At 43.0% G+C, this 26,801-nt stretch overlaps 1 protein-coding gene across 1 annotated transcript; it reads left to right on the top strand.

Annotated features, from left to right (window-relative positions):
• The first annotated feature begins 19 nt into the window (after positions 1-19).
• On the top strand, positions 20-26,343 carry STARD7 (StAR related lipid transfer domain containing 7). The gene is made up of 8 exons (XM_010352017.3): positions 20-694; positions 12,957-13,165; positions 13,490-13,539; positions 15,762-15,872; positions 15,954-16,036; positions 16,955-17,054; positions 22,422-22,506; positions 23,655-26,343. Exons 1-8 carry the CDS (start codon positions 405-407, stop codon positions 23,837-23,839), a joined length of 1,113 nt encoding a protein of 370 aa, XP_010350319.1. The 5' UTR covers positions 20-404; the 3' UTR covers positions 23,840-26,343.
• The last annotated feature ends 458 nt before the right edge of the window (positions 26,344-26,801 follow it).

Below are 26,801 nucleotides of genomic sequence, written 5' to 3'. Positions count from 1 at the left end.
GGCTGCGCGTGTGGCACACAGGGAACGCGCGGGAGCCTTCCTGCTGCCAGCCCTGAGCTGTCCGCCTAGCTGCGGTCCGCCCGCCCCGCATCCCGGTCCCCGGCGCCCGCCGGAGGTCGCTGAGGAGTGAGACAACCTACTGATCCGCGGCCCGAGCCCAGGAGCGCCCGGTGCAGCGGTCGCGGAGCCGTCCTGGCGTCTGCTGCCATGACCCACTCTCCTCTCAGAGGAGACTCTTCCTCAGCGGTGGCTGCAGAGAGAGATGAGCGGCGGCTCCTGGCCGCGGGACCGTAAGACGGGTTTGTGGTCGGCCAGTTAGGGTGACGCTGCGGACGACCGCCTGCGCCCTCCCGGGCTACTTCCTTGGGCCCCGGAGGCTTGTGGCGGGCCCCGCAGGAGGCGGCATGTTCCCGCGGAGGCTGCTGGTCGCCTGGCTGGCGGGGGCGCGGGGCGGGGGCTTGTTGGCGCTGCTGGCCAATCAGTGCCGCTTCGTCACGGGCCTGCGCGTGCGGCGCGCGCTGCAGATCGCACAGCTCTACGGACGCCTGTACTCCGAGAGCTCCCGACGCGTCCTCCTCTCCCGCCTCTGGCGCCGGCTGCACGGCCGCCCTGGCCATGCCTCTGCCTTGATGGCGGCGCTCTCCGGCGTCTTCGTGTGGGATGAGGAGAGGATCCAGGAGGAGGAGTTGCAGAGGTGGGTGCTGCGGCCAGCCTGTTCTGGGCCGTGGGGTGGGGGGTGGTGTGAACCCTGGGCCCTGCCCTGTGGTCGGTGGCCCTTGTTTACGCGGTGGTCTTTTAATTGGTGGTGCAGTCGATTGAACCTGCTTGAGCAAACCGCATTGTTGTTTGCCCCTATTGTGAATTTGATTTGTCGCGTTACAAAATAGAACTGGAAGTGTAGGTTGGTATAGGAGGAAGACTTTGAGTCGGGAGAGCAAGACAGTAAAAAAAACAACATGTTAGAAAAAGATATCGAAGGCATGGAGGCCGTTGTGCACATAATCTGTAATCTTTAACACACCCAGAAAGGTGCAAATTCAAAATAGATTTTAAATTTGGCCTAAGGATGGTGGGCTGCTGTTTGCAAAATGACTTCAATCCAGATGGGACTCAGGCCTTGTGAGAAATTCCAGGAGAACCCTCTGTCATCGTGACTCGTGGCATAATTGAGAGCCTGGAAGGGATTTTGTCCAGTTTACACAAACCAGCAGCCTCGATATTTGAACCTGTAAGAATTAGGTTAGCTTTTTGCGACGTTAACTAGAACTTTGGGAATCGTGTCCCTTAGACTCTGAGGTCATTCTGTCATCATCAAAACTGTGAAAAGCCCAGTACCATTGATTACATTTGTTAATCTGTAGTTCTGAGACTGTAGAGTCCAGGTAATCTCATGGGGAAACTGCTTTGGCTCTTGATTTACCTTGTGTTTGTATTTTCTTTGCAACAGATAGTCTTAAACTGTGCTCTCCCTGCACGTAAAGCACTTTGTCGGCCAGGTGCGGTGGCTCACGCCTGTAATCCCAGCACTTTGGGAGGCCGAGGCGGGTGGATCACGAGGTCAAGTGATCGAGACTATCCTGGCCAACGTGGTGAAACTCCGTCTCTACTAAAAATACAGAATGTTAGCTGGGCTTGGTGGTGGACGCCTGTAATCCCAGCTACTCAGGAGGCTGAGGCAGGAGAAATTGCTTGAATCCAGGAGGTGGAGGTAGCAGTGGGCGGAGATTCGCGTCACTGCACTCCAGCGTGGGTGACAGCAAGGCTGCGTCTGGGTTGGGGGTAGGGAAGCACTTTGCCTCTAAACTCAAACTGTGATTTCGGTATCCAGAGACAATTCCCTCCTTCCACAGATCTCACACCCATCTGTTTATTCTAGATATTTCCTCCACAGGGAGACAACCTGTTATTCCACATTTTTTGTTAGGTTAAAAATTGAAATACCCCAATAAAGTTTATACCGTGGCCTGTGTGGGAGGTGTAACACCCAGATGCCAGGGAGCTATTTGTGCCATGCTATGAATTGTGGGTAAATGCAAGTCTATCTTAAGAACTGGGAATACTTTTCCTAGCAGGAAAGATAGTTTATAAATGCAGCTTAAAATCATAACCACAAACAATCTTACAAAAAAAGTTAAGCTATCAAAGCATGATAGATATTTTGGCTAGTTAGTATGTTTTTGCTACTTGGCCATTGGTCGTAATCAAAGTCTCTTGGGTGTGAGAAATAACAGGAAGAAAACTTTTAGGTTGAAAAATTATCAGTTAACTTTGAATTTTCATTCTATTTTGATGATGAAATAACCGTGTTCCACAGTTAAGTTTGAGAGGAGAATCTCCAGTTGGAATTGCTGGTAGAAGAGAGGAGAAAAACCAGAAAAGGGCTACTGGGTACAAAAGAGAGGAAAGGAGAGTTTAGGGGTGGGAGTGGACTAGTGTTGGGGCTTAAGTAGTAGATGACACTCTTTGGCTTATTTTATGCACTTTTATGGATGATATTAATAAATCCTGGAGCCTCTGTTTAGCAGTGCTTCCTTGCAGGAGTAGTGGGGATAAAAGATAGGAAATGAACATAGTAAGCATTTGAGTTAGTCACTACTTAACCATAGCAGAGAGATCAGACCAGTTCATGGCTGAGCCAGGAGTATTCATTCTATTTCCCTCTGGTCAGACTGTCCCTGAAACCTGGAGGCGATTGAAATACTGTTGGTTCTAATCTAACTCACTGCTCTGAGTTAACCAGCTTTGGAATTTCAGTTCAGATGAACTCCAGAACACTTTTAGGCTGCACTTTAACTGTCTTTAGGGTTATTATAATAAAGCCCCTCATTTAACATTTTATTGTTTGATTCATGTTTGAATTTGGTTTTTCATATAATTAAAATTTGATTATGTTGTTAATCTTGAGGATTTTTTTTTCTTTTTACTATATTTGCTAATGTGATAAAATATGCCATTCAACAACTACATCTTGGTTGCACGGTGGTTCCTTGGGTCTTTGTTTTGATAGCTTGTCATGTTTATATTTTATTAAAATATTCTAGGTACAGATTAACTTATTTGCTTTGTGTTCAAATATGCTATTTGCTTTATAGTAAGCACTGCTGAGGTTGTCATAGATAGCTTAGAACATCTTACATTTTGTTTGTTCCAGTGAGATGATTTTTGGGTGCTTTCCATAATGGAGCACAGTTAGAGTGTGTCTCAAGTGCATTTCTGTCATTGTTAATGGAAGAAGAGCATGATTGTCACATGGCCCCTAAATTACAGCCTTTGGCTCATCTGTGCTGATTCTGTACCAACTTGTCCTGGCACAAACTAATTCGGACATGGCTGTCTTGGTTAAGTGGGTAGAATGTGTGGGGTGTCATTTTGAATGTGTGCCTTAAAGTGGCATGTGTTTTCCTTATGTTATTTGATTCCTATTCAGAATGACAAAGCATAACTTTGCCTTCTCTTCTTTTGTGCTTAAGAAGATCTTACTAAATATGGTCTTATTAATCAAGCACAGCAAGAAAATTTAAGAAGCGATTTTGACTGGCTGCTATGGCCAGATGTAGAAATGAGATCTTTTAATACTTGTGCTAGTACCCAGTTGTCTTCAATTAAACAATCAACAAAAAAATCTTGGGATCGCTGTGTTTGCCGCTGGCTGGCATTCTGTGATTCTAGGGCAAATCTAATGAAAAAATACAGTAGTCATATTTTTTATTGCTTTGGAACAGTTAAAAAAATAAGTTACAGGAACAAATAGAGGAAGAAAGTTAAGAAATGAAAGGTGAGGGGTTCCATTAACCTCCTCATAGTTTCTTAAACGTTACAGTTCATTGCTCCAGAAATTTGAGTAAATAAGTGCCATTAAAGTTGCATGAAGAAAATTGGCCATTTTCTCTTTACTGTCTTTCAGGGCATTTGGGTTACGTTAAACTTCAGTGTGTTATTGACTAGGTAAATGCTGAACATAAAGTCGTTTTGCCTTAAAGGGACTTTTTTTTTTTTTTTTTTTTTTTTGCCATTGTCACTTCAGGGTATCTTACTGATAAATCCCTAGAATCCTTTGCTAGCTCTTCAGAGCTGCATCAAAGTAGACCTCAATTTTTTGAGGTTGTCTTCATTATTTTACCATTAACTAGTTGTCCCAGAACTGCAATGAGCTAATTGATGTCTTTCCTTCCTTTCCTTTTTTTTTTTTTTTTGAGACGGAATCTCGCACTGTCGCCCAGGCTGGAGTGCAGTGGCGCAATCATGGCTCACTGCAGTCTCCGCCTCCTGAGTTCAAGCTCTTCTCCTGCCTCGGCCTCCTGAGTAGCTGGGACTACAGGCGCCCACCGCCACAACCGGCTAATTTTTTGTATCTTTAGTACAGATGGGTTTCATCATGTTGGCCAGGCTGGTCTCAAACTCTTGACCGTGTGATCTGCCCCACCTCGGCCTCCCAAAGTGCTTGGATTACAGGTCTGAGCCACCGCACCTGGCCTCTTTCTTTTTTTTCTTGAGATATAATCTCACTCTGTCACCCAGGTTGGAGTGCAGTGGTGCAATCTCGCCTCAGTGCAACCTCTGCCTCCCTGGTTCCAGGGTTCCAGGTACTCTCGTTTCTCAGCCTAGCCAGTAGCTGGGACGACAGCGGGGGCACCACCATACCTGTTTAATTTTTGTATTTTTAGTAGAGATGAGGTTTCACCATGTTGGCCAAGCTGGTCTTGAACTCCTGACCTCAAGTGATCCTCCCACCTTGGCCTTCCAAAATGCTGAGCCAGGTGCCTGGCCCTATGTCTTTTTTTTTTTTTTTTTTTTTTTTTTTTTTGAGATTGAGTCTTGCTCTGTTTCCAGGCTGGAATACAGCAGTGCAATCTCGGCTCCCTGCAGCCTCCACCTCCTAGATTTAAGCAGTTCTTCTGCCTCGGCCTCCCAAGTAGCTGGTACTATAGACATGTCCCTCCACACCCAGCTAGTTTGTGTGTGTGTGTGTGTGTGTGTGTGTGTGCGTGTGTGTGTGTGTGTGTGTGTGTGTGTTTATTTTTAGAAGAGATGGGGTTTCACCATGTTGGCCAGGCTGATCTCCAACTCCTGATCTCAAGTGATCGGCCTGCCTCGGCCTTCAAAAGTACTGGGATTACAGGCATGAGGCACCGCACCAGGCCCCCATATCTTGTATTTCTAGATGTGTCCTATATCAGTAGACCTATCTTTGACAATACTTGGAATTTGAGGAGGAGGAGGATTATGTGAAGTGAGGCGCTTGTCTTATTGAAATTCCTAAATGTAGGAATGGCTTCATTTAAGTAATTTTGGAGCCTTATACCAAGCTCCATGCTGAGGGCAGGACCCCTAGATGAACCAAACATTGTTGCACTTGTTTTTGTTTTCATAGTCGTATGCCCCCAGTTTCTGTAGCTTTCAGTCCAGCCTTTTTCAGATATTGAAATGATTTTCCTTTTGAAGAAAGGAAGGCATGGCCTGTCTTTTCTTGATCCTTTTTCTAATCTGCTCATTTTACTATTTTGGGAATAATCTCTTTTGTCCTTCTTTCTTCTCTTAAGTCTCTTAGGTGTGAAGGTTTATAGACACCCATCCAAACAAGATTTGGCACAACAGCTAAAGAGATATATCATGAGAGGTTTTCCTTTTCTCCACACGTATGATAGTAACTTTGTGCTCTTGGGTCTTCTCATGTTAGCATTTAGAAGTTGAGACTCTTCAGGGATTCCTAAACCTTGGGACAAAATAACTCGATCATTTACATTTTTGTGTAGTAGTCTTGCTCTAGCATTCATACTGTGCCTCCACAAGACATTTCCGTCATTCTTCATAATTTTAGCCAAAACCTCCCAGTGACCTTTTATTATGTAGGACAGCTTGATAAAGCAGTGGGTCAGATGCTCTGAACTACCTTGATTCTTAGAAGGTCATGAAAAAATGTTACCTGTAGTTAATAATTTTCTTAAAACTTTGTTAACTGTGTAATTCTTTTATGAGCCTCTGATGTTTTATTAAGACATTCCACCAGTGGAAGCAGATTTCTGCTCCCCTTTATTATGTGGCAAGAATGATATTTGGGCCAGATGCTGTGGCATGTGCCTGTACTTGGGAGGCTGGAGGATCACTTGAGCCCAGGAATTCGAGGCCAACCTGGGCAATGAAAAACATTTTTTTTTTCTTAAAGAATGACATTTAAGAATTGTGCTTAATTATTGTTGAAGAATTCTTTGCTAGTTCTCAAAAATGCCATAATCGATGCCCTGTGGTACCTGATTGAACAAATCTAGCCGTGGTTTTGCTTTTGCTTTCTTGTCTGCAAGATCTAAATGCCTACCCTAAGGCTCCTTCTCTATTTCTGTATGGTTTTGCAGCTGGTCAGGGTTCTTGGCTGTAACAGAGAAAGTGGTCTTGGTTAATTTAAGCCAAAAAGGAATTAATCAAAAGGGTATTAGGTCACTCAGTATTGACAAGAAGGACAGGGTGCAGGTTGACCAAGACCTGCAACAGGAATGATCTACTTAGGTCAGTGTTGCTGGCATTGTTTTCCCCAAATTGGTTGTACTGCTGGACTTTCAGCTCCCTCAAGATCCTGTGCCTTTGTGTTACTTCTTCAAGATTCAAGGCCCCTTCTAGAAGTCTCTAACCTCACTTAAATTAGGAGCTGTGCTTTAACTGCTAAGGGGTGGGAGTGGGACTGCACTCACCTATGTGGGTTCTTCCCAAATAAAAAGGGGTTTCCGGCAGTCAAAATGACAAGTATTCCCCTATGTAAATATTTTAATCTAAGTCCAAAGCTTAAAATTCAGCAAATTGCAATTTTAGAGCCGATAGGACTTCAAGAAATAACGTCCTCACTTTAAAGGTAAAATGACTTTGATAAGATCACACAGGACTTCCATAAGATTACACACCTAGTTGGTTGCAGAGCCAGGACTAGAACACAAATCTTTAGACTCATGATTACTTCAAATTGCTCTAAACTCTTAATCTTGGATTGCCACTATAAGTTTGAATTTTTGGCTTTTACAGCAATATATTAATGCATTTTTTTTTCTTGAGACAATTTCAGTCTGTCACCCAGTCTGGAGTGCAGTGACATGATCTTGGCTCACTGCAACCTCCACCTCCTGGGTTCAAGAGATTCTTGTGCCTAAGCCTGTTGAGTAGATGGGATTACAGGCATGAGCCGTTGCGCCCGGCCCAATTTTTTTTTTTTTTTTCCAAAGTGTCTTACTCTGTTGCCCAGGCTGGAATGCAGTGGCATGATTTTGGCTCACTACAGCCGAGACCTCCTGGGCTCAGGTGATCCTCCCACTGCAGCTTCCTTAGTAGCTGGGACTACAGTTGCATGCCGCTATGCCCAGCTAATTTTTGTAATTTTTTTTTTTTTTTTTTTTTTGTAGAGGTAGAGTTTTGCATGTTGCCCAGGCTGATCTTGAAGTCCAGGACTCAAGTGATCTGCTTGCCTTAGCCTCCCAAAGTGTTGGGGATTATAGGCATAAACCACCACATCCGGCCTTAATGCAGTCTTTTAATAAACATTTGGATTACTGAGGCCTATTTTTATATTATTATTATTTTAAAATTTACTAAATTTATTCATTTAATGTATGTAATGTTTGCCAGGACATGCCAGCAGCTGGAACTACAAATATGAAAAAGACTTAATTCTGCACCATTAAGGAATTTATAGTTTAGTAAGGAAAGCAGACATAAACATAGCTTAATTATAGTGTAATGTCATATGCCCATGTAAAGGAATAAAAAGTGTATATGATTAACTCTGCCTAGCAGTTACCCTTCAACCTTGTGGTTTTTTGATGCTTGAAGGTAAAAAGGCATTTCAGACAGTGTAGTGGTAATTCAGATCTTCTTCAGTCTTGAATTGCCATAGAGTGTAACAGCCAGCCAGCCAGCACTTTTTGTTTCTTACCTGCTATTTAAAAGTTGCAGGGGGGTAGGGTGACGTGGGAGACATGGAGAAGCTGGGTATGGTAGCACAGGCCTACAGTCCCAGCTACTTGAGAGGCTGAAGTGAAAGGATTTCTAAGTCCAGGAGTTTGAGGCCAGTTTTGGCAACATAGTGAGACTTTGTCTCAGAAAAAAAGAGGTTATAGGGAAAATATAAGCCAAATAAAAAAATTATTATTACAGAATGTTTCAGATATATAAAAAAGGTTTAAAGAATAACATCAGTATTACAAATACAGCTATTTTAAGAAATAAGGTATTAAAATATACTTAGGCTTCTTCTGTACCTTTTTCCAGTTGTATTCTTCTTTTTCTCCAAGGTGTCACCATTATCCCTATTTGTTGTATATAATTCCCTTTTTTTAATTTTTGAGACGAAGTCTCACTCTGTCACCCTGCACTCAGGCTGGAGGGCAGTGGTATGATCTCAGCTTACTGCAACCTCTGCCTCCTTGGTTCAAGCAGTTCTCCTACCTCAGCCTCCCGAGTAGCTGAGACTACAGGTATGTGCCACCACGCCCGGCTAATTTTTTGTATTTTTAGTAGAGACAGAGTTTCACCATATTAGCCAGAATGGTCTCGATCTCCTGATCTCGTGATCCGTCCACTTTGGTCTCCCAAACTGCTGGGATCACAGGCATGAGCCACTGCACCTGGCCTGTTTTTATACATATGTATATAGCCCTGAATGATACATAGTGATACATAGTACAGTATATGGTATTGTTTTTCATGTTTTAAAACTTTTTGCAGCCTGTGAACACCTATAATCCCAGCACTTTGGGAGGCCCAGGTTAGTGAGTGCATCATTTGAGCCCAGGAGTTCAATACCAGCCTGGGCAACATGGTTCCACCCCATCTCTACTAAAAATACAAAAAACAAATTAGCTGCGTGTGGTGGCACATGTCTGTAATTCCAGCTACTTGGGAAGCTTTAGTGGGAGAATCACCTGAGCTTGGGATGTCAAGGCTGCAGTGAGCTGTGATTATGCCATTGCACTCCAGCCTGGGCTCAAAACAAACAAAAAAACCACACAACTTTTTGCAGTCCTGAACAAAATACTAACGAACTGAATTTAGGAACGTATGAAATGGATTATATGCCATGAAAAGTTGGATTTATCTAAGGGATGCAAGGTTGGTTCTTCATACAAAAATCAGTTTAATACACCACATTAATAGAATAAAGGACAAAAACTACATGATCATCTGAATAAACACAAAAGGTATTCAACAAATTCTAGCCTCCTTTTGTGATAAAAAAGAAAACATGGCCGGGAGCAGTGGCTTACACCTGTAATCCCTACACTTTGGGAGGCTGAGGTGGGTGGATCAGGAGGAGGCTGAAGTCAGGAGATCTAGACCATCCTGGCCAGCATGGTGAAATCCTGTCTCTACTAAAAATATTTAAAAAATTAGCTGGGCGTGGTGACGCATGCCTGTAATCCCAGCTACTTGGGAGGCTGAGGCAGAATTGCTTGAACCCAGGAGTCAGAGATTGCAGTGAGCCCAGATCATGCCCCTGCACTACAGCTTGAGCAACCATTCGAGGCTCTATCTCAAAACAAAAGAAAGAAAAGAAAAAAGAAAACAGCAGACTGGGAATAGAAGGAAATTTATTTCAGCCGGTAAAAGGCATCTATAGGCGGTGTGCGGTGGCTGATGCCTATAATCCCAGCACTTTGGGCCGAGGTGGGTGGATCACAAGGTCAGGAGTTCAAGACCAACCTGGCCAATATGGTGAAACCCCATCTCTACTAAAAATACAAAAATTAGCTGGGCATGGTGGTGCATGCCTGTAGTCTCAGCTATTTGGGAGGCTGAGGCAGAAGAATCACTTGAACCCAGAAGGTGGAGGTTGCAGTGAGACAAGATCACACCACTGTACTCCAGCCTGGGTGACAGAGCGAAAAAAAGGCATCTACAAAAAACATAGCTAATAGTGTAGTTAATAGTGAAAGACTGAATGCTTTTTCCCTAAGATCAGGAACAAGATGAGGATTCTGCTCTCACCTCTTCTGTTCAACATTGTACTGGAGGTCACAACCAATGAAATTATGCAAGAGAAGTAAATGAAAGTCATTTAGATTGGAAAGGAAAAAATAAAACTCTCTATTTGCAGCTGACATGATCTTACATATGAAAATACTGAGGAATCCACAGAAAACTGTTAGAGCTGACAAATGAGTTCAGCAAGTTTGCGGGATATAAGATCAATCAGTACACAGAAGTCATATTTATTTATTTATTGTTTTTAATTCTTCAGACAAGGAATTAGGTTTTATCACAGAAGTCATATTTATATACACTAGTAATGAGAACAATCTGAAAATAAAATTAATAAAACAGTCTTATTTACAGTAGCATCAAAAGGAATAAATACATAGGAATAAATTAAACAGAAGTGTATGACTAAAAGTGTGACACTACAACAAAACATCACTGGAAAAAATTTAAAAAGACAAATAAATGGAAAGACATCCTGTCCTCATGGATTAGAACACTTAATATTGCTAAGATGGCAGTACCATGTAAGTGATCTACAAATTCATTGTAGTCCTTATCAAAATCCTAGGCAGTTTTGCAGAAATTGGCAAGCCAATTCTGATACTCATGTGGAAACGAAAGGAACTCAGAATAGCCAAAACAGTCTTGATAAAAGAGAACAAAGTTTGGAGGACTCATGGTACCCAATTTCAAACTTATTATTACAAAGCTACAGTAATGACACTGTGATACTGGCATAAGGATAGACATCTAGATTGTTAGAATAAAATTGAGAGTCTAGAAATAAATCCTAAAATTTTTGGTCAGTTTTCAACAGTGGTGCCAGGACAATTCACTGGGGAAGGAAGTCTTTTCAACAAATGGCACTGGGTCACCTGGAGAAGCACATGCAAAAGAATGAATTTAGACTCCTACCTCATTACCATACACAAACATTAACTCAAAATGAGGTAAAGACCTAATGTAAGCTAAAGTTATAAAAAACTCTTAGGAGAAAATATAGGCAAAAGTTCTTGTGACCTTGGATTGGGCAGTGGTTTCTTAGATATAACAGCAAAAACATAAGCAATCAAAGAAAAAATAGACTTCATCAGAATTAAAACTTTTGTGCATCAAAAGATACTATCAAGAATAGGATAAGCACATGAAAAGGTTAGGGAAATACCAATCAAGAACAATGAGATAACATTGCACACCCACTAAGATGGCTGAAATTAAAAAGATGGACAATAATAAGTGGGGCAAGTAGAACCAAGGATGTGGAGCATTTGGAATCCTCAGACATTGCTGATGTGAATATAAAATGGTACAATTGTTTGGAAAACAGTTTGGCAATTGCTTAAAAAGTTAAGTGACCCAGCAAATCTGCTCCTAGGAATCTACCCAAGAGAATTGAGAACATGTCTGTATGAAGGCTTGTACACAAATGTCTACAGCATTTTTTTTTTTTTTTTGAGACAGTTTTGCTCTTTTGTCCAGACTGGAATGAAGTGGCACCATCTCAGCTCGTTGCATCCTCCGCCTCCCGGGCTCAAGCAATTCTCCTGCCTCAGCCTCCCAAGTAGCTAGAATTACAGGCTCCCGCCATCACACCTGGCTAATTTTTGTATTTTTAGTAGAGATGGGGTTTCGCCATGTTGGCCAGGCTGGTTACATATATATATGATACGTATCATATGATTCCATTTATTTGAAATGTCCAGAATTGGCAACTCCATAGAGACAGAAAGTAGATTAGTAGCTGCCTAGGGCTGGAGGGAGGCAGGAATGGGAAGTGAGTAATGATGGGTAGAGGTTTCTTTTGGGGGGTGATAAAAATGTTCTGGAATTAGATAGGGGTGATGGTTGTACAACCTTGTGTTATACACTAACAAGTACTGATTTATACATTGTAAACGAATGAATCTTATGGTATGTGAATTTATCATTTAAAAACAAGGGGGAAAATATGTTTACTTATAATAAGACAACCCAATAAAAAATGAACAAAAGATATCAATTGACATTTTAAAGCCGTAAACCTTCATAGTTAGCATTTGAGGGCTACTTATGTGCCAGATAATTATTTTACTTTATTTATTTATTTTAGAAATGGAGTCTCACTCTGTTGCCCAGGCTGGAGAGCAATGGTGCAATCTCGGCTCACTGCAATCTCCGCCTCCTGGGTTCAAGTGATTCTCCTGCCTTAACCTCCCAAGTAGCTGGGATTACAGGCACCCACTGCCATGTCCAGCTAATTTTTGTATTTTTGGTAGAGGTGGGATTTCACCATGAGTCCAGGCTAGTCTTGAACTCCTGATCTCAGGTGATCCTCACACCCTGATCTCCTGAAGTGCTGGGATTACAGGTATGAGCCACTGTGCCCAGTCTTTTATTTTTTAAGAGACAGATTCTTACTCTGTGCCTAGACTGGAGTACAGTGGCACAATTGTCACTCACCACAGCCTCAAACTCCTGGGCTCGAGTGATCTTCCCACCCCAGCCTGTAGCTGGGACTACAGGCACATGCCATTACACCTGGCTGATTTTTTAAATTTTTTCTTAGAGCTAAGGCCTCACTGTGTTTTCTGGGCTGGTCTCGAACCTGGCCTCAAGCAATCCTCCTGCCTCATTCTCCCAAAGTGCTGGGACTACAGACGTGAGCTGCTTTGCCTGGCCAGAGATATTAAGCGCTTGACACTTTGTAATCTTTATACCCAACCTCGAGATAGGTGCTATTATTTCCTTTTCATAGATTTAGAAATAGGAACTGGTTAAATAATATTCTAGTTAATGAGTGTTGGACTAAGATTCAAACTCAGGAACTCAATTTTAATTCACTATACTGCATCCCATTTATATACTACATACTGTGGTTTACTGTATAACCTTCTTGCACAGGCCTCTTATTTTTTTAAGACTCTCCTTGTTTCTTAAAAAATAAAAGGTTGGGCACAGTGGACACTTCATTTCATAAGGCTGACTAACCGCCTCACCATGGCTCTTTTTCCCCTTTCCAGATCCATTAATGAGATGAAGCGGTTAGAAGAAATGTCAAATATGTTTCAGAGCTCTGGAGTCCAGTGCCACCCTCCAGAACCAAAAGCCCAAACAGAAGGGAATGAAGATTTGGAGGACAAAGAGCAACCTTGGGAAATGGTGATGGATAAGAAACACTTTAAGCTGTGGCGGCGCCCAATTACAGGCACCCACCTCTACCAGTACCGAGGTGAGCACAGTGTGGCTGTCTTTTGTGTTCCATAGTTGCCCACGTGCACGGGATTTTTGTTCCTCATACTTCTCTAAACTGTACTGGTCGTTTCTCAGAAAATTTGGCGTGGTTTTTTGTTTGTTGTTTTACTTCTCCCAGATGACAAATGTTTCATGTCATCTTCGCTGTAGATCATCTTTGTCTTTGTTGCTCTAATATGACTTCTAGTTTCTGAACCTGCCTTTAAGATCTCTTAGTACTTGAGAACTAAAACATCGCTAAGTGATAGAAACAAGTGACTGGAGTATGGCAAGCATCCCTTATTCTATCTTGTCATTCTAGTTTTTGGAACCTACACAGATGTGACACCTCGGCAGTTCTTCAATGTTCAGGTGAGTTAATTTTTCTCTCCAGATTTGGAGCCGCCTCGAATAACAATTGCTACCGACTACATGAATAATTTCTCTGACTCAGATGACAGTGGCTTCAATACATCCGTCTATCTACCTGTCATCTCACATTGCATAGCATTTAGGTAAACATTTGACTTAGAATTTCTTTATCTGTCCCATGGTGGTGAGATCCATTTTACCCTCCCACAGGACTGTTGGGAAGATCAGATAGAGGAATGGATATGAATACTTTAATGTATTTTATGAGGCTGTCTTGTTTTTTTTCCAAAACAACTTGAGAGTAAGTTACATACATCATAGCCCTTTGTTCCTAAATTCTTCCAGTGTGTATTTCTTTTTTTTTTTTTTTTGAGGCGGAGTTTCGCTCTTACTACCCAGGCTGGAGTGCAATGGCGCGATCTCGGCTCACCGCAACCTCCGCCTCCTGGGTTCAGGCAATTCTCCTGCCTCAGCCTCCCGAGTAGCTGGGATTACAGGCACGCGCCACTATGCCCAGCTAATTTTTTGTATTTTTAGTAGAGACGGGGTTTCACCATGTTGACCAGGATGGTCTCGATCTCTTGACCTCGTGATCCACCCGCCTCGGCCTCCCAAAGTGCTGGGATTACAGGCTTGAGCCACCGCGCCCGGCCCTTTTTTTTTTTTGAGACGGAGTTTCGCTCTTGTTACCCAGGCTGGAGTGCAATGGCGCGATCTCGGCTCACCGCAACCTCCGCCTCCTGGGTTCAGGCAATTCACCTGCCTCAGCCTCCTGGGATTACAGGCACGTGCCACCATGCCCAGCTAATTTTTTGTATTTTTAGTAGAGACGGGGTTTCACCATGTTGACCAGGATGGTCTCGATCTCTTGACCTCGTGATCCACCCGCCTCGGCCTCCCAAAGTGCTGGGATTATAAGCTTGAGCCACCGCGCCTGGCCCAGTGTGTATTTCTTAAAACTAGTCATATTTTCTTAACTAACCATGGTACCATTATTGAAATCAGTAAATTTAACACTGAGGCAGCACTTTCATGTAGTCTTCTGTTTGTATTCTGGTTTTATGATTTCACTCAGTAATGTTCTTTATAGCATTTTCCCTTTAGTACAGACATAGTCAGGATTATATTTAGTTGTTGCATCTCTTTAACCTCAAATCCAGAACATTTCCATAATGAAAGCTTCCCCCCGCCCTCCCTGAGACAGGGTCCTGCTGTGTCACCCAGGCTGGAGTGCAGTGGTGTCATCATGGCTCACTGTAGCCTCTGCTTCCTGGACTCAGTGATCCTCCCACCTCAGCTTCCAGGCTTAGAGGCATGTGCCACCACACTTGGCTAATTAAATTTTTTTCCCGTAGAGACAGGGTCTCCCTATGCCTCCTAGGCTGGTCTTGAACTCTTGGGCTCAAGTGATCCTCCTGTCTTGGCCTCCCAAAGTGCTGGGATTACAGATGTGAGTTACTATGTTGGCCAAGTATTTATTTCATGAAGATGAAGAGAATCTGTTCAAAGACTGCTTTCCTCCTTGTGGTGGAAGATGTTTAAAAAAATGAATCAGAGAGGTGGGATCACCCAGAGTTCTAGAAGAAAAATTTTTTCTTTCTGGATTTTTCATTTGTTTTGCCAGACTTTGATAATTAGTTCGTTATCGCGAATACTCGATATTGCTCTAATCACTCTATAATGCTCTAATCACTCTAATATCACTCAAATATGCAAATGCACTTTCCCCTGAGGCACTAGATTTTGTTTATTTGCAGTGAATTTTTATTGTTTTTATGTATGTGGTATATCTGTCTTAATTTGAAATTCTTCAGTTACTAGCAATGCCAGAAATTTAAAAAAATATGCTACTTGCATTTTTGTGTGTGACATGTCTACTTAATACTTTTGGACTTTCGTTGTTTAAAAACCTTTTATAATTGTCTTATCCTTACATATTCATATGACTATATATCGTTTTTTCCCAGATGTGCCTATTAAAATACATTCTGTTATACTTTTCCTTGGTTTGTCTTTTTAAGATGCACATTCAGTGTAATGACATTAGCCTGTACAAAGTGATGTTGAAAGAATCATCTGTAGTAAACAGTCACACTTCAGCACTGTTTGTTAGGTCAGATTACGATCTCCTTGTAATAAGGTTCTTGGGTCAGAGACCAGAGCATCTGGAAAGCCTTCTGCATTTTTGTTTTGGGTCTTCATGATCTTTTCTCTTTCTGCAGCTAGACACAGAGTATAGAAAAAAGTGGGATGCCCTGGTGATCAAGCTGGAGGTGATTGAGAGAGATGTGGTTAGTGGTTCTGAGGTTCTTCACTGGGTAACCCATTTTCCTGTGAGTATTTTTACTTTTGTTTCTATCTCTCTCCAACTTTGTGTGATACAGACCACTAATTCTGTCCCTCCATTTCTTTAGTATCCAATGTACTCACGGGATTATGTTTATGTTCGGCGGTATAATGTGGATCAGGAAAACAACATGATGGTGTTGGTGTCACGGTATGTATGGTTGCCTGTGGCTCTTGCTGAGTCCTTTAGCTGTGCTCTTCATTCCTGCATACCTGAGTTTGCATATTCTTAGTGCCCTGGTGAGTCTCCCACAGACTTCTCTGCAGCCAGTGCCCCATCCATCCAGCTGGAAGATGAGGGGGCTCTGACTGTCTAGGAAGAATGGAGAGATATAAGCTTTTAGTTAAAGTGTTTTTTTGAGTTCTTTAACGTTGGTAGTTAAAAGAAGTGCTGTTGTTTTTGACCCACAGCATAGTGAGCCATAAATTACCAAAGGAACTCACTTCATTTTTAATTAATTAATTAATTTTTTGTAGAGGCAGGGTTTCACAGTGTTGTCCAGGCTGTTCTTGGACTCCTGGCCTTAAGTGATCTTCCTGTCTTGGCCTCCCAGTTCTGGGATTGCAGGCATGAGCCACCACGTCTGACCTTCACATCTTTTTTTTTTTTTTTTGAGATGAAGTTTTGCTCTTCTTGCCCAGGCTGGAGTGCAATGGTGTGATCTAAGCTCATCACAACCTCTGCCTCCCGGGTTCAAGCGATTCTCCTGCCTCAGCCTCCCGAGTAGCTGGGATTTCAGGCATGTGCCACCATGCTCAGCTAATTTTGTATTTTTAGTAGAGACGGGGTTTCTCTATGTTTGTCAGGCTGGTCTTGAACTCCCAACCTCAGGTGATCCACCTTCCTTGGACCCCCAAAGTCCTGGGATTACAGGCATGAGCCACTGTGCCCAGCTCCTTCACTTCATTTTTAGAACTTAGTTTGTATTTATTCATCTTAGTGACTCCTCTGTTGTGTTTATTTTAAAAAATCAGAGCTAGCCTTTTAGGCCTTCCCCTTAACTTGGCTCCCCTGTTGTTTTATATATAGACATTACTAAGAGTTTGCCTCTCCTTTCCTCCTTACCAGTGCTGTGGAGCATCCGAGTGTGCCAGAGTCTCCAGAATTTGTCAGGGTCAGATCATATGAATCCCAAATGGTTATCCGTCCACACAGGTCATTTGATGAGGTGAGTTTTACTTCATCCGAGAGATGATATCCCAAGGCTATGGAATTTTCTCAAGGGATGTGTTTTATCTGAGCTAGGGAGGAGGGGGTATAACCCAGGAACAGTTCTCCGGAGAGGCTGATGCTGCTGGTCTGGGAACCATATTTTGGGAATTCTGGTGTAGGTGATATACCTGGAAAATCCCCAAGGACAAGGTAGTGGCAATCCATTGGTTCCCTTTTGTTTGAAAGACAGTTATAAGAAAGAATCATAGCCACTGATGTGTTAGCCTGTTTCAGCATCATTCTGTGAGTGCCTTCTGTCAGCATTTCACCACAGTGGGTAGAGCACTGGAAACCTTTCTGAATTTCTGCTTCCTTGATGGAGAAATGGGAGGGTTGGAGTCATGCTCTCTGCCTTCTTTAAAATTCTATGACCTTTCTTTGAAAAGAATATTTATTTCAGCTTAGTGGGGTATTTTGTTTTTCTTTTCAGTCTTTTAAAACTAAATCTCCATTGAGAGTATACATATTGATGCCAGTGGCTGCTGGTTTTAGTTCTATTTCACCTTATAATAGCTTTGTTTCTCCTGTTTGATTTAGAGCTATATGGACTGTGTTCTTCAGTGTAGTTTTCTTATTCTCATCAAGTTTTATTTGCACCACCTGAAGTAAGATTTGAGCCAGTGGTTCACTTCAGCCAACTTAGTATGTTTGGTTCTTTTTTTACTGGGGGATCTCTGTGTTTACTTCTGTGCTATTTTTATAGCAGTACTTTTTAGGCCACAGATTGCTACCTATTAGTAGAAAACAAAACTAATTTGAGGGATTATGGTTAGCTTTTAAAAAAAAAAAAGAAAGAAAGAAAAGGAATAAATAGAGCAGAATAGAAACTACCTGAGTGTAAGAGTATTTCATGAAACTTTGGTTACATAAATACATTTAAGTGTGTGTATGAGAGTGAGAGAGAACTAGGTTGTAATATGAAAAGGATCATTTACAATGGATTGTAGTTAAAACGTTTGAAAGCCCTAGCTTTAGAGGATAGAGGGAGATAAAGCTCTGGCTAGTTACCTTTAGGAAGGGGAGGTCAGACTGGGAACAGTGTAGGAGGGAGACTTTTGCCTCACATCCTTCATGTTGTTTTTGAATTCTGAACCATGTCCATATGTTGCCTATTTGAAAAAAAGTGACTTGAGTTCTAGCATTGCTGCCATAGGAGACCATGACCATGAAATAGCTAAGGGCGTGGTTTAGCACTTAGCAGAATAGGTTTCATCTGGTAAATATTTTTTTTTAGCTATGTTGGGAGAATAAGATTTATCAGTGTAATTTTTTTTGGCAGGGGGGACTGAGTCTTATTCTGTTGCTCAGGCTGGAGTGCAGTGGCATGATCTCAGCCCACCAAAACCTCCGCATCCCAGGTTTAAGCCATTCTCTGCCTCAGCCTCCTGAGTAGCAAGGATTACAGTTGTCTGCCATGCCTGGCTAATTTTTTTTGTATTTTTAGTAGAGATGGGGTTTCACCATCTTGGCCAGGCTGGTCGTGAACTCCTGACCTAGTGATCCACCTGCCTCGGCCTTCCAAAGTGCTGGGATTACAGGTGTGAGCCACCATGCTGGCCTATAAGTATAATTTTAAAAATTATTTTTGTGGTAAACTCTTATGAAAAAGGTAGGACTTGACTTGGTCCTTGTTTAAAAAAAATAAAAAAGACTGGATAGGAAAGCAGGACACTGGGGTTAGAAGACATGATTCAAGCGAAGACAAAGAGAGGAATGAACCATGTATGCACCCAGAGACTCACATGCTAAGGAAGATAGAGGTTAGGGAAAAGTGATAAATTGCATTGACTGTGTATGGAGGGTATTTGAAAACAATGGAGCTGAGTTTGGATTTGCCAAATGGGAAGTAGATCTTTGAGCCAAGGTAGGGGGTTTTTATCATGGAAAATTTGAAATATATACAAAAGGTACAGAAGTAGAAGAGTTTAATGAACCCTATGTATCTGTCCCTAGCTCCGGTTATCAACTTACTGTTTTGGGAAAGGCCAAAATTGTTTTATCCATAGCTTTTCTCATTTCCTTTCCCACTCCTCTGATTATTTTGAAGCAAATTCTAGCTTTACTATAGGAGAACCCATTTCTTCTATTATATATTTCAGTATTTGTTTCAAATAAGGATTTTGGGTTTTTTTGGAAATAGGGTCTTACACTGTTACCCAGGGTAGTGTGCAGGGGTGCAATCACAACTCACTGCAGCCTTGACTTCCTGGGCTAATGTGATCCTACTGGCTCAGCCTCCCGAGTAGCTTGGACTATAGGCGTGTGCCACCATACTCAGCTAATTTTTTGTATTTTTTGTAGAGATGGGGTCTCACCATGCTGCCCAGGCTGGTTTTGAACTCCTGGGCTCAGGCAGTCCTCCCACCTCAGCCTCCCAAAGTGCTGGGATTACAGGTGTGAGCCACCATGCCCAGCCCAAATAAGAATTATTTATTTATTTATTTATTTTTGAGACGGAGTTTCACTCTTGTTACCCAGGCTGGAGTGCAATGGCGCGATCTCGGCTCACCGCAACCTCCGCCTCCTGGGCTCAGGCAATTCTCCTGCCTCAGCCTCCTGAGTAGCTGGGATTACAGGCACGTGCCACCATGCCCAGCTAATTTTTTGCTCTTTTAGTAGAGACGGGGTTTCACCATGTTGACCAGGATGGTCTTGATCTCTCGACCTCGTGATCCACCCGCCTCGGCCTCCCAAAGTGCTGGGATTACAGGCTTGAGCCACCGCGCCCGGCGCACTTTTTTGTATTTTTAGTAGAGATGGGGTTTCACCATATTTTTTTTTTTTTTTTTTTTTTTTTGTTTTTTTGAGACAGAGTTTCGCTCTTGTTACCCAGGCTGGAGTGCAATGGCGCGATCTCGGCTCACCGCAACCTCCGCCTCCTGGGTTCAGGCAATTCTCCTGCCTCAGCCTCCTGAGCAGCTGGGATCACAGGCACGCGCCACCGTGCCCAGCTAATGTTTTGTATTTTCAGTAGAGACAGGGTTTCACCATGTTGACCAGGATGGTCTCGATCTCTTGACCTCGTGATCCACCCACCTCGGCCTCCCAAAGTGCTGGGATTACAGGCTTGAGCCACCACGCCCGGCCTGGGGTTTCACCATATTGACCAGGATGGTCTTGATCTTTTGACCTCGTGATCCACCCGCCTCGGCCTCCCAAAGTGCTGGGATTACAGGCTTGAGCCACCGCGCCTGGCTCCAAATAAGAAATTTTAAAAACAGCTCTGGGCTGGGCAACATGGAGAGACTTTGTCTCTACAAAAAATAAAAATAAAAATTAGCTGGGCATGGTGACAGGTTCCTATAGTCCCAGCTATTTGGGAAACTGAGGTTGGGAGAATCACTTGATCCCAGGAGGTCAAGGCTGCAGTAAGCCATGTTTGTGCCACTGCATGCCAGCCTGGGCAACAGTGTGAGACCCTTCTCAAAAAAAAAAAAAAAAAAAGGCAGGCACAGGTATAGTGGCTAACGCCTGTAATCCCAGCACTTTGGGAGGCCAAGGCGGGCAGATCACTTGAGGTCATGATTTTGAGACCAGCCTGGCCCACATGGTGAAACTCCATCTCTACTAAAAATACAAATATTGTCAGGGCATGGTGGCGCATGCCTGTAATCCCAGCTACTCAGGAGGCCGAGGCAGGAGAATGGCTTGAACCCGGGAGGCAGAGATTGCAATGTGCCAACATCGTTCCACTGCACCCCAGTGTAGGTAACAGAGCGAGACTCATCTCAAGAAAAAAAGAAAGAAACTCACAGACTTAAACGTACTTAGTGATGCCCAAATTGATCCTAGTTTTAGTCATTGGGAACCTTCTTGTTGGCTTAGGGCCCTTTGATGTGACCCTAGAAGCTATCTTGCTTTCTGGTGTTACAAGATGTTGTAGGTTCATCTTGTATATTTTTAGTTTTAAACCTGGAAATTAACATTTCTTCAGGGAGTCCTAGTTCCTTTTATTGGAACATGGCATTTAAATATCACAATTTGGCTGCTAAGAGTACTCAGAGCTACTGGGTTGTTTATCGTTTGTAGGCCTTTTCAGACGATAGAACCAAGTAATAATACATTTTTCTTATATGTTTATTTTTAAGATAAAACAGATCTTAAGTATATACTAATACTTTTCATTCAAATTTAGGATTATGGAGTTTTTGTTTCTGTCTTCTATCTTTTATATTTCCCTGTACTGTAGAATTCAATTCCCAGGAACCCTAACACAACTAACTACTCATTTGTTGAAATACATAGCCTCAGAATAACAATATAATGTGATCACAAATAATATGAAAAATAAAAATTTTTATGTTTTTTTGTCTTCAGGATATGCATACTCTGTACAAAATATAGATTTTTATTTTTTTTTTTAGACGGAGTTTCACTCTGTTGCCCAGGCTGGAGTGCAGTAGTATGATCTTGGCTCACTGCAACCTCCACCTCCCAGGTTCAAGCAATTCTCTTGCCTCAGCCTCCCAAGTAGCTGGGAATACAGATGCGTGCCACCATGCCTGGCTAATTTTTGTATTTTTAGCAGAGACGGGATTTCACCATGTTAGCCAGGCTTGTCCGGAACTCCTCACCTCAGTGATCTGCCTGCCTTGGCCTCCCAAAGTGCTGGGAATACAGGCGTGAGCCACCACACCCAGCCACCACCCAAAGCTTTTTTTGTGAGATGGAGTCTCACTCTATTGCTCAGACTCTAGTGCAGTGGCCTGATCTTGGCTCACTGCAACCTCTGCCTCCCGGTTCAAGCAATTCTCATGCCTCAGCCTCCAGAGTAGCTGGAACTATAGGTGTGTGCCACCACAGCTGGCTAATTTTTGTATTTGGTGGAGATGGAGTTTTGTCATGTTGGCCAGGCTTGTCTTAAACGCCTGACCTCAAGTAATCCTCCTGCCTTGGCCTCCTAAAGTACTGGGATTACAGACGTGAGCCACCATGCCCACTTCACACCTAAAGTTTTTATGGGGAGCTGGTTACTTAGTGCCGTCTGCTTAGCACATGCCAGAATTCCAGACCCCCAAAAGCAAAGCCTGTGTTCAGGATAAATCATATTGTTTGCATAGTCTAGGTACAGGGAGCCAGCCTTAGCTAACTGTTGACTGGGAGCACTCTGGGAGCCAAGTTGGCCAAGGGTCAACATTGTAAGCAGGTCTTTCTATAGATAGTAGTGTCTCAGGCTTTTGGTGTTAACTCTTTTCTGCACAAGGTTAAAAAAGAAATGACACTCCCTGCTCCAGAATCAGATTATAGTTATTCTATGGTATTGGATATGGAGGTTGTGGTGAGTGATTCAGGGATCTTCATTTTTGCTGTTTTTCTTTTCCAGAATGGCTTTGACTACTTACTGACATACAGTGACAATCCCCAAACAGTGTTTCCTCGCTACTGTGTTAGTTGGATGGTTTCAAGTGGTAAGTAAGGGCAAGTATACAGGGCCTGGATTAAGCATTTTGTTTTCTCTATCTTCTTAATGGGAGCAAGATTAGTACTTGTCTCACTGGAGTCCTATTGGGGAAATTAAACGTCTCTTCTGGTTCTTTTTTTTTTTTCCCCCTTGAAATGGAGTCTCACTCTCTTGCCTAGGTTGGAGTGGAAATGGCATGATCTCAGGTCACTGCAACCTCTGCCTCCCAGGTTCAAGCAATTCTTCTGCCTCAGGCTCTTGAGTAGGTGGGATTATAGGCACCCACCACAATGCCTGGCTAGTTTTTGTATTTTTAGTAGAGACGAGGTTTCACCATGTTGGCCATGCTCGTCTCGAACTCCTGAACTCAAATGATCCACGTGCCTCGGCCTCCCAAAGTGCTGGGATTACAGGCATGAGCCACCGTGCCCATCCCTTTTCTGGTTCATTATTGAATTACTATGAAGATAGCAAAGACTCCAGGTGGAGATTGAAGGGATGAGAATTATAGGGTCCCAGAAAGGAACTTGTACCCAGAGGAGAGCTTTAAAAACATTTGCTTCAATGCCTTAAATATGGTCTGTGTAGATTAACATATTTACATTTTCTTCTTCAATAGTTGAAGGCCATAAGATAGAAAATATGGTGATCATAGGGCAGTCACCTGGGGAAAGGGGCACTTGTCTTAATAAAGGTTATACATCATGGCTATAACTGCAGCTTTCCCTTCCACCTTCTTGTCTGAGAAAGCATCCTTGTGATTTTCTTTTTTCTGGTTCTCTATAGGCAGCTTCTTACGTGCTTCAGGGGGAGAACAGAGAGATTAGGTGTTTCTATTTGACATTTGTCTAAATAAAATTGGCAGATAATTTAGCCATGCCGCTGATAAGTGATATTTAGATTAAAAGATCCTTTTGGGACTTAAGTGGCCTGTAGTACCTCCTTTCAAAGAAGGAGCAAAGATCATGGGTTGTTTTTACAACCCATGCTTTGGGAACACATTCTGGGAGGCAGCTGTTATTCACAGGCTGTCAGTCAGGCTATGATCTTTATAAGGAAGAGCTAGTTCCTTACCATCAAAAAAATGGGGTCTTCTAATTTTGAGCCTACTGTTGGTTTATATGTTACCTTAACCTGATTTCTGTCTCCTGACAGGCATGCCAGATTTCCTGGAGAAGCTGCACATGGCTACTCTGAAAGCCAAGAATATGGAGATTAAAGTAAAGGACTACATCTCGGCTAAGCCTCTGGAAATGAGTAGTGAAGCCAAGGCCACCAGCCAGTCCTCTGAGCGAAAGAACGAGGGCAGTTGTGGCCCTGCTCGGATTGAGTATGCCTGACAGACTTTGGGATAATAAGGGACAGGCACTTCTGGCCCTGTCTTAGTCGTTTATCACTGCTACAGGATGGGGACATGCCACATGTATTAGAAGGCATCTGCTGTAACTTCCAGTGTAAGAAGATAATTCAGTAACTAATGTCCCATTTTATTCAGAGCCCTGTTGCTCTTACCAGAAGAGAAGAAGGCTACATTTGTGGGAGTGTTGTCATATTCTCAGGCCAACTATTTTGAAATTCGGTATCTCACTGAGCGAATCTGGAACAAACCTCTCACCTCAGGCCAGAAGGGGATGACCTCCATTTGCTTCTCTGAGTAGTTTCCTCTGTTGACATTCCAAATCCCATCAATTGTGCAGCGCTTTGGATTTCCTTTAGTTCTACAGGTCCACCTGGAAAGTGTAGTTGGCCGGTTAAGTCTCTCAAATGAGGGGCTACTGGGAGTACTCTTGGTAACAGTCTTGATGTCAATGGGTGTGAATGATACTTGGCTGTGTTAAGTGCCTTGTCTGCACCTTGCTTTTATCTCTAGGGACATGAAGTTGTTATTAATTTTTTTTTAAGTAGAGTTGGAGTCTCCTTATGTTTCCCAGGCTGGTCTTGAACTCCTGCCTTTGACTCTCAAAGTGCTAGGATTATAGGTGTGAGCCACCATGCCTGGCCAGTGACATGAAATTTGTACTAAGAAATTTCCCTCCTTGCTTGCACAATACCACCCATTGATTCACCTTATCCAAAGCAGTTTCCTTTGAATCAGCCAGTTCTTCTATATTCATTGGATCATTTCCTCCTTCCTAACCTTCCCTATTTACCAAGAGCACTGGGAGACTAATCATTTTAGATAGTAGCTTTTTGATGCCCAAAACATTGCCTTTAAATTTAGTTTAAAAATTTTTTAATTTTATGTCAAAATGAAGGAGTTGAGGAGTTGAGTGGAATTCTACCTTAGTCCCATTGTATAGAAAGGGTCACCATTTTGATACAGACATTATTTTTCACATTTCAGGTTTGACTTGTTCTTTTCAGAATGGTAAAGGTGGAGGAATGGGGGTTGGGCCACTCTTGGAGCTCTCAGATCTATAGACAAGCTGTTTGAATGCATAGATGTAATCTTGCTGCAAATACTAATATAGTGGAGATGTGGTTTATGTTACCGTCGTGTTTCTCTAAAAAGTTTTTCTTACTCTTTGCAGAGCCGGAATAGGATAGATTCACAATCGATGCTGTCAGTTAGGCCCGGCTGGTTTTGCTTATGGTCATGCTGCAGTTTGTTAGGAGAATAAGTAAGGATCAAGTTTTAAATCCTCCTCCGTCCCGTTCTTCTGGAGTCTTGATGGCCAGAGGTTTTTTTGTTTTTGTTTTTTAAGTTTTGTTTGGTCTGCTTGCTACTGTTTTGTGGTGTTGAAAAGTGATATAGCCAGGCACAGTGGTGTGTGCCTATAGTCCCAGCTACTTGGGAGGCTGAGGTGGGAGGACTGCTTGAGCCCAGGAGTTCTGGGCTGTAGTGTGCTATGCCGATTGGGAGTCTGCACTAAGTTCGGCATCAATATGGTGACCTCCTGGGAACGGGGGACCACCAGGTTGCCTAAGGAGGGTTGAACCGGCCCAGGCTGGAAATGGAGCAGGTCAAAACTCACGTGCTGATGAGTAGTGGGATCACGCCTGTGACTATCCATTGCACTCCAGCCTGAGCAACATAGCGAGACCCCCATCTCTTTTTTTTTTTGAGACGGAGTTTTTGCTCTTGTTACCCGAGCTGGAGTGCAATGGTGCTATCTCGGCTCACCGCAACCTCCGCCTCCTGGGTTCAGGCAATTTTCCTGCCTCAGCCTCCTGAGTAGCTGGGATTATAGGCACGCGCCACCATGCCCAGCAAATTTTTATATTTTTAGTAGAGACGGGGTTTCACCATGTTGACCAGGATGGTCTCGATCTCTTGACCTCATGATCCACCCGCCTCGGCCTCCCAAAGTGCTGGGATTATGGGCTTGAGCCACCGGAGACCCCCATCTCTTAAATAAATAAAAGTGATTTAAACTTGAGACTAACTTAAACCCTTCCTTGACCTTATTGTTGCCTGTTCATTTTTGTGCCAAGGAAGTAGCTGCCCCAGTGTATGTCTTGCCTTCTCAGAGTCATTGTTGGAAGAGCAGAGAGAGGCATCGAGCAGTCGCAGCTGCGTTTCATAAATTGCTTCTCTCTTCTCCCCAGGACCTGACAGAAGCCAGGGAAGAGTCCCTGGGTTATGTCCAAACTTAGCACCTGTGATTGTTGGGGTGTGGATGGATGTGTGCATGAGACAGAGAGTATGTGTGTGTGTGCATGCATGTGCGCACACATGCACAGGTACAAAGGAGTTACGGTTGCTCCATGTTCTGGCTGATGGAAAGTTGATTCTGCATTTGGGGTCTGCCTGTACAGTTACTCATGTCATTGTAATGATTTCACTCCTGTGACATTTTTATCAAATGTGTGAATAAATACATCAAGATTGATACAAAAAAAACCTCTTTGTCTTTGGACAAATGGTGGTGGAAAAATCTTGCATATTGGGCTTATCATTTCTTTCTGATCACAAAGTTGAAAAGCATTTTTACTCAGAGTTGGGAGGTGGAAATGGCAGGCCTTTTTCATTCTTGGTAAATAGTGGCCGCCACACAGCTTGCCTAGACCATGAGCCCTTTCCAGGTGACCTGCTTGGGAACTGAAAATAAACTACCAATATTTACTTCCCTAGCTTGACATACTGATATCCTCTGCCTTTAAAGAAGGATCACTTTGGAGGGAGCAGTGCTAGAGCTTAGCGTTCGGTAGAAATCAGGAGGGATATAAGCAGGCCTGTGGTCTAGGGTTGAGGAGAGGGCCAAGTCAGCACCCTTGGTGGAGGGGCAGTTCTGCTAGCATGCTCTGAGCATAATGAATTAAGTGTAATTTTGCCTATGGGAAGCATTAGGTGAACACAAA

Source organism: Saimiri boliviensis, chromosome 1 (assembly GCF_048565385.1).
Source record: "Saimiri boliviensis isolate mSaiBol1 chromosome 1, mSaiBol1.pri, whole genome shotgun sequence".
Taxonomy (NCBI): domain Eukaryota; kingdom Metazoa; phylum Chordata; class Mammalia; order Primates; family Cebidae; genus Saimiri; species Saimiri boliviensis.
This window is presented reverse-complemented; position numbering and strand designations above follow the sequence as displayed.